This window comes from Apaloderma vittatum, unplaced genomic scaffold (assembly GCF_000703405.1).
Source record: "Apaloderma vittatum isolate BGI_N311 unplaced genomic scaffold, ASM70340v1 scaffold18449, whole genome shotgun sequence".
In the NCBI taxonomy this organism is placed as follows: Eukaryota; Metazoa; Chordata; class Aves; order Trogoniformes; family Trogonidae; genus Apaloderma; species Apaloderma vittatum.
The window spans coordinates 22,642-30,098 of record NW_009734835.1 but is presented as its reverse complement, the minus strand read 5'-3'; the positions used below and the strand labels follow the sequence as shown (position 1 = coordinate 30,098).

General features: G+C 38.9%; 1 protein-coding gene across 1 annotated transcript in view; it reads right to left on the bottom strand.

The window, feature by feature from the left end:
* Window positions 1–173: 173 nt before the first annotated feature.
* Window positions 174–7,457, bottom strand: part of PRPF40A (PRP40 pre-mRNA processing factor 40 homolog A (S. cerevisiae)) — a gene marked incomplete at its 3' end in the record, with an annotated part of 19,834 nt that continues 12,550 nt past the window's right edge. The window contains exons 11-24 of the mRNA XM_009876423.1: window positions 7,165–7,229; window positions 6,363–6,527; window positions 5,643–5,751; window positions 4,772–4,922; window positions 4,333–4,466; window positions 3,823–3,937; window positions 3,585–3,676; window positions 3,292–3,408; window positions 2,608–2,745; window positions 1,997–2,092; window positions 971–1,057; window positions 784–880; window positions 605–666; window positions 174–302 (exon numbers count right to left, since the gene is read on the bottom strand). Coding sequence (XP_009874725.1) covers window positions 174–302; window positions 605–666; window positions 784–880; window positions 971–1,057; window positions 1,997–2,092; window positions 2,608–2,745; window positions 3,292–3,408; window positions 3,585–3,676; window positions 3,823–3,937; window positions 4,333–4,466; window positions 4,772–4,922; window positions 5,643–5,751; window positions 6,363–6,527; window positions 7,165–7,229 — 1,557 coding nt within the window. The remainder of the gene's footprint in view (window positions 303–604; window positions 667–783; window positions 881–970; window positions 1,058–1,996; window positions 2,093–2,607; window positions 2,746–3,291; window positions 3,409–3,584; window positions 3,677–3,822; window positions 3,938–4,332; window positions 4,467–4,771; window positions 4,923–5,642; window positions 5,752–6,362; window positions 6,528–7,164; window positions 7,230–7,457) is intronic.

The following is a 7,457-nucleotide window of genomic DNA, read 5'->3' as shown; positions in this document are numbered from 1 at the left end:
TAATCCCACATCCAGGTCATTGACGAATATACTAAACAGTGCTGGTCCCAGTACTGGAACACAAATAACACCGGTAACACCTGCACACTGCACTGCAGCATCCCCCGATACGTAAAGTCCAAAGCATCAGAATAAAAAAAGGGGGAAAAAAAAAACTAAAAAAAAAAGCTTACAGAGTCTTTTCCAGGTCGTTTTTTAGTAGGAGATTTATGTTTGGATTCAGATCTTTGCCTAGCCCTATCCTTTTCGCTCTCTCGGTCTTTTTTGTCTTTTTCTCGTTCAATATCTGATTCTGGCGAGTCCTGTGTAAATAAAAGGGGAAATATTTAATATATTGAATATTAGTTTATAGAATAACCACACCTCAGGAAAACTGCACTTCATTTCAATAAGGACCACAACTTGAAGCGGTTACTAATCCTTTCGACTGCTGCAGAAATAAGCAACACACTAATATTACGAAGTAATTTGAAAAGAGGATGAGGGAGGTTTGTACAGGACAGAACTTGCGCCGTTCTCTGCTCACGCGAGGATGGGGCACACGCTACTGAAACCATTGTCCATTAGCCCACTCAAAAAAACACCAGTGGTAAACTGCACTTACAGACTTATGTCTTCTCTTCTTGCTCTTCTTCTTGTGTTTTTTTGACTTCTTGTAACTTCTCTCTGCAGACATAGGAAGGAACAGAAATGCAGCACAAAATTAGAAAGATCCAGCAATAAGAGAGTAGTGCTAATTAAAAAACAAACAAGAAATAAAAAAGCAAACCAAAAAACCCGTACCGGATTCTGCACTGGAAGAACGCTCGGAAGCCGATCGAGATTCTGAACGCTGCCTTTTCTTCTTGGAGTGGCTGTCGTCATCCTCGGACTCCGAGCCCTTGAAAATAAAACCGAGGTGATGAGCGAGCCGGCGGCGTTACAAATAGTTAACGATGCAGATTCTAAGATGTCAAAGGGAAGGCCTTACCGAACGAGACCGAGACCGCTTCCGGTGATGTTTTTTAGACTTTTTCGAGTGTTTCTTATTCTTTGAGTGATGATGCTGACACTCGTGCTGGGGTAACAAGAGAAGGCAAACATTACATTCGAGAAACCCTTAACGGTATTTCTCCACATGGCATAGACAGCTAGCATTTAAAAAAAAAAAGAAAAGGACAAATCAAGCCAATCTTTATGTCAAACGCTATGAGAAGCTCCCAGTGTTGCCAGGTTAAAGTTGTAGTGACAAGCATCCAGGAGCAACGGCGTGTAAATACTTCAGGCAGGGATGCACGCAGCTGCTGTTACCTGGATCCCTGTTTCAGTGCTTCCAATTTAAAAATCCCTGCTCAAGAGGGTCTAAACCATACTGTGTGTACCTTGCTTGGCCAAACTTGAAATTCTGAAATTAAGTCATTTTAAAAATGCTTACAAACACCAGAAAGCGAAGCAAACAAACAAACAGAACAAAGAAAATCCGAAGAGCACGTGCTGCAAAATCAGAACGTCTGCAGCTTCAACTCTTGCTGCAGCCCACCCACAAGTTAAGGGTGGAACGAAACCGTGTTGTCCCTTTTGCCCATTGGCAAAAAAATTGGTCGCAGCGAGGATAATAAAAAAGCTATGTCTGCAGAGCTGAGTGTGTTCGTGAGGTTCCAGGCTTCTAGTGAATAAAAGTTCCAGTTTCATCACATTTTGATAGGAAATCACAGTGAGAAATAGTTTTCTAAGATGAAATAGGAAATTTTGATGTTAAATTAACTCCTGAAAATTTCTGTAAGGAAGCAGATTAAAAGAAGAATATGTAGCAAATGAGAGCAAATCACCGTAGCATGGCTCTTCAACTCCTTCCTTTCAAGATGGAAGTTTTAATATCCATTTCCTTTAGGTAACACAATATCCACTATAACAGAAATCAGTAGAATTCTGTTAAATCCCTCTCCCCACACAATGAAAAAGCCAAACAAGATTTTTCTTTTGTATATTTCTTAATCAGGAGAAAATAAATTATTACCTCTAGTACATGCATGAAATCTTTAAATATTCGTTTTCTCTCAGACTCCAGTGTGATGTCTTCAAATGCTGGTTCCTTCACAAATCGATCTCTGATCTACAGCCGTTCAGAAATAAAAACAGCAATTAATAAAAGACATCGTTCTGCCCATTGAACAAGCCATCGTACTGTTACAAGGCTAAACTTTTCCGATGCCAGCAGCATGTACTTTTACACAAAATATACTCTGAGAGGAAAGGTTTTAAAAAGTTATCTTAACCAGAACAAAGTAACAGACTTAGCAGCAGAGTGCTTTATCTCCATTTGAATGAAGTTTGGGGGCTTCACATGATTATTTTTTTGTGCAATGGCAGTGGCTTTTGTTTGGCTGGTTAGTTAGGGTTTAAGTTTTCCGATTTTTGTTTTCCCTCCTTAGAAATGGTTTTCTAAAAGTTATCAACAGAATGAAGTTATTCACAAACTGCAAATTTTAGTAAAGAAACGACAGGTCAGTTTTCATGGGTCTAAGTTCTAGAAACACAAAGAGCTTATAGACTCTAGGTTTACTTCTAAAAGCATCAGCAGCCTGTTAAACATATTTTAGACTTTCATAATGAAGTGACAGCACATACATCTTCCCAGACAGCGTCCAGCTCAATCGGAGGAGTAGCTTGCTTCAACATACTCTTGAAGGCAGATTCTTTCCGCTTCATTTTGCGAGCTTCTTCTTTTTCCCTCTCTCTCTCACGGGCTTCTGCCTTTTCCAGCAGCTACATCAAATGAAAAGCCGTAAGGTCATTTGGAAGCTAATGGCCAATAATTCAGTTTAATGCAATTTTTAGAAAGGCTGGTGATAGCTCACCTTTAGGGTTTTCTATTGGTCACTCAGGCATACAGGAAAATTAACTAATTTAATAAATTAATTTACTAAATTAATAAAATTAATTTATTCTTAAACCATGCGACTGCTGTTTGGATTCTCAAACGGAATCTAAAAGACTTAAACACGTTGTGCAAGCCAGAACTACAGAAATACACACAAAAAAATCCCTCATGAGGAAAGTTACATATACATGAGAGAACATCACTGGATTCTGACCACAGAAGTTCTCAGGCTGAAATGTTTTTGTTCTGAATAAACACACACCCCTGCAATCTTTATTACTATATCAGGGTAAGCAATGCTAAAGCACAGCATCTCTCCCAAATACTATGGAAGCAGTCGCCGCAATACAGCTAAAATACATGTCAGTTCGTGTTTGTACAAGAGATTTCAGGTTACAAGTTTTTGAATGCTATTTTGTATTAATACTTACACTGTTGAAAGCCAGCTTGATATTTCCTGCATCCAAAGTAGTAGCTCTTTTAGTGGAGCTGATGACCGTAACAAAATCTTCAAAAGAAGTGTTCACTTCAACCACAAATCCTTTATCCTGTAAGAAAATTGCTTCTTTGGCATCAGGTACGTCAGGAACTCTCCCTTCAGCGCTGATGCACACGACATTAACGCAACGTGAACTCCCATTGCCCAGCAGCAAAGAGTTCGGTTGACTGATATATTTGGTATTAAAAAAAACCCAACACACAATGGAGCATTTTCCCGTCTTACCTTTAAGATATCTTTTATTATCTTCTTCTCATCATGGTAACGTGCTTTCAAGTCTTCCACATAGAATTTGAAAAGATCAAGTGCTGTCGATCCTGATGAAAAAACTAGATAAGTCAAAAGCTAGCTCTAATAAAAGAGCTGCATTTTTTTAGACTTTTAGAAAAATATACAAATAACCCTGCTCTATTCTGCCCCGAATCCAAGACCTTCAACCTTACTTTCCAGACAGCATTCTTACCAGGTTGACCGAGCATGTTGGTGAATCTGATGTCAGAGCTTATGGTTGGGTACAGCTCCATCCAAGAGGACATTGAATGTAGTTGTCCGTGCTCATGCAGCTCATCTAAAAACAGCTACAAAACAGAAATGAAATGGAAGCCTGGGGTCACTTGCCACGCTTTCACCTGGCTAACAGCTAGAACAGATGCTCCTGGAAACTGAAATTCCATTGTGTTGAGAACGCAATTGAAAAAAAATTTAAAAAAATCATTTTTTACATTCTCATTTCTTCATGCCTTCCTCCACCACTCACAATGTTCCAACTGCATTTCCTTTCCAATTTCTTGTTACTTTTCCCCTACTGTTGCAGCTTTCTGGCAAACAGACACATTTCACAGCAGACAATGTGGTACAACACTGACAACTGACGCATTAAATGCACCCGTCAGCCTACTCCAAGAAATAAAAACCACACAGAGAGCATCTAACCATGCGACGCGTGTAGGACAGAAAAGGCAAGTCCACCAACCTGAAAAGATTCTCTGTTTTTACGCTGCCGTCTTCTTTCTCGAAGCAGGCTTTTCTGTTTTTCTTCTTCCTCCTCTTTTTCCAACGCCCTGATATGTTCCTCAAAGCAGATCAACGCATCCTCCTTGTCCATGTCTAGTGACAGATAACAAGAGAGATGCAGGAGGTAGTGAAGTAGGTACGAGTTATTTGCAACACAGGTTGCGTGTCAAATAATATTTCCCATTTCAAAGGCTAACAAGTACTAATGCAACTCAATGCTTTATCATTAAGATTAATCAGTAATGATTTTTTTGAAGCCCACATGTGTTTCCTAGGAAGCAAGACCAGATCCTTTCGCCCAGGCTGCTCAGCAGCTCTCAGACCCAGCCAGGAGCTCTCACGGCTGAAGACAAACCCATTCCCTTTTCCCAAAGAAAAGTGTTGAATTTTTTACGCACTCTGAAGTTCTTCATCTTCTGCAAACGTAGGGTTGTCCATCAGATACTGCTGAGCCTCTGACCAAGTAGTACAGTATGTGACATTAGCCATGTTATCCAGTATGTTCTTCAAAGCTTCCCAATTCCTCTTGCGTAACTGTTTGGCTTGTTCCTGAGAAGAAAAATGCATTTTTCTGTTGTTGGTGTTGTTAAATTTGAGGTTGTACAGACAAAACCATCATTGTTCTCCAAGAAAACACAAAGTTAATCCTTCGTTTACCTGTAAAGCAACAAAATACAATTTGGGCCTACACACAATTTTTACATACTCCTATTCTGTCCATGGACAAACCATTTCAGTGTTATCTCTGAAAAGCTGACAGAATGGTGCTCATCTTTTGGAGACACTTCTAGAAAACCTCCAGTTGAGAATTAAATCGTCATCTAATTTATTAAAACAGTACTAAAAATTCAACGTTGCACAGCTAGCAGCAACATAGCTCAAAAAAACCCAAAGACTTTTCAAAGAAGCTGCTGTTGTGTCTGGCACACAGGGCTGAATCCGGGCTTCCTCTTGTCTGCAACAAAGTGAACCATTCCTGACATCCTCATCCAGGTCCTGGCAGGTGGCTCTTTAGGAAATTTTAATGTCTGAACTGTTTCTCAGCAGCCATTAGTTCCACAACTTCAGCTGTGTACTGTGCAGGAGCAGAACTTCCCACAGTTTAGGTGAAGATTAGGTGAGAACCTTGTGCCTGCTGACTACTGAACAGCCCTTAGGTACCGTCCAGTGAGAAGTGAGAAACAACAATGCTTGCAAGATTTCTTTGCCAAAAGGCGTAAACTAATATAGCAGGTAAGTTAAATTAAGGTAAGTTTGAAAGAAAGTTACCTTCTCTTTCTTCGACAGAAAAAACAAGACATCTTCATAAATTTCGAGACGATCCCGCTCAGATATCGCGTTCCAGACTTCCATCTCCCCAAACATTTGTTCAGCTTTCCTGTTCAAACCGAAGAAAAAGCACACAATCATCTACTGGTGAACACTGACCTCACTTGTCCCACGGCCTTACAGGAACATTAAATGAACTCTTCGTAAGCAGTAAAGCTTTTGTAACATATCTCCCTGATTTTCACTCTTAGGAAACTTTTCCCATGACAGCTTTCTACCTCTTACAAACAAAGGGAACGTGTTAAAATTAAAGCTGATGCCACTATACGCTCTTCTCCACAGAAATGCAAGGGTATGTTGCAGGAGTATTTTTACCCGAGGGCTGGCCACATTTAGGTACTCTTCCAGTAAATATTGTATCAGAACTACTTTGTTCTTAATGGCAAGTGTAACATAAAACTCAGTTTTATCTTCTGCTTATTAAAAGCTCAACCCATTATCATCAGCATACTGTTCAGCTGGTTTGGGGTTTTTGTGTTTTTGGGTTTGGTTGGTTGTTTTTTTTTACCTAGTCTATGAAAATGAGAATTATTTGTGTTCCTATAAAAAATTTTAGGTGCAGACTTTTCCAGGATGAGTGCATTCACCAAGGGCAAGCCAGCAAGATTTGATTATTAGCTCGGCAAACTAATAACGGCTGGAAGATCAGAGTGGTCTTACTTGTATCTTGTTGTGGATGTCATCTTTTCATGGTTTTCAAGAAAACGCTGGAAGGATTCTTTAGCTTCTTTGTATTTTGATCTTGCTTCTTCTTTCTCTTCTTTTTCTGTCTGAACTTTGTAAGCATTAAAGGCTTGCTTCTTTTCACTTAATTTCGCCAAAGCACTTCGTATCAAAGAAAAAGAAAACAATGGCAATTACACAAAAAGGGAATTAAATTAGAAAAATGTAACCAAAGAACGAAAAAGATAACAATCTGAATAATCCAGATTTCTGGGACAAAATTAATCTGAGCAGCCAGTCACTATCCTGTCTCTCCCTCAGGATTAATGGAAGAGCATTTAAAAAAAAGAAATGAAAACAAGCACTTACTGATAAAAGCAGTTAAAACAAAAATATACTATCACTTTCAGGTTGCGCTTACTCATTTCACACTACAATACTATTTTTCTTGTAGATAATCGACCACTTTTCTGCCAGTGTTCATAGCAGCCACTCATTTCAAACAGTAGCCTAGAAAACCTTCAGCTCCATCACTGTAAACGCGTGCTTTTATTCCCAAGAAAATACTACCAATAGCACAAAATACAATCAACAACTGCCACATCTCTTCCAAATAAAAAAGTAAGCCTACGACTTGGATTTTTTTTTAATGTAGGAAAGGAACAAAATTCCCTGACAATGGTACATGTTCACAAATGTGCAAATATGTATTAAAACAATCAACAGTCACGTCAGTAAAATCAAACCACCTAAAACAGCATTTGTGTAGAAACATCAGGAGGGAAGAATCAAGCAGTACCTGTATCTCGGATCATTAATGATCATTTTCATAGCTTGCTCCCAAGAAGCATTGGATGGTACTCGCTGTAAAGACATTAAATCATGAACTAATTAGATTTGAAACAAAAGCACTACACTTCTGAGGTTAAGACAAAATTCTCTGTCACTGGGGGTTTTTAAAAATTTTTATTAACAGCCAACACGGAAAATGAAACAAGGTACTTTTGGGACTATTGCCATTTCTACAATAAATTCTTCTGGAAGTTTGTCTACTGTACAACTAAAGTTAAGATTCACAAAACACTCTCTATA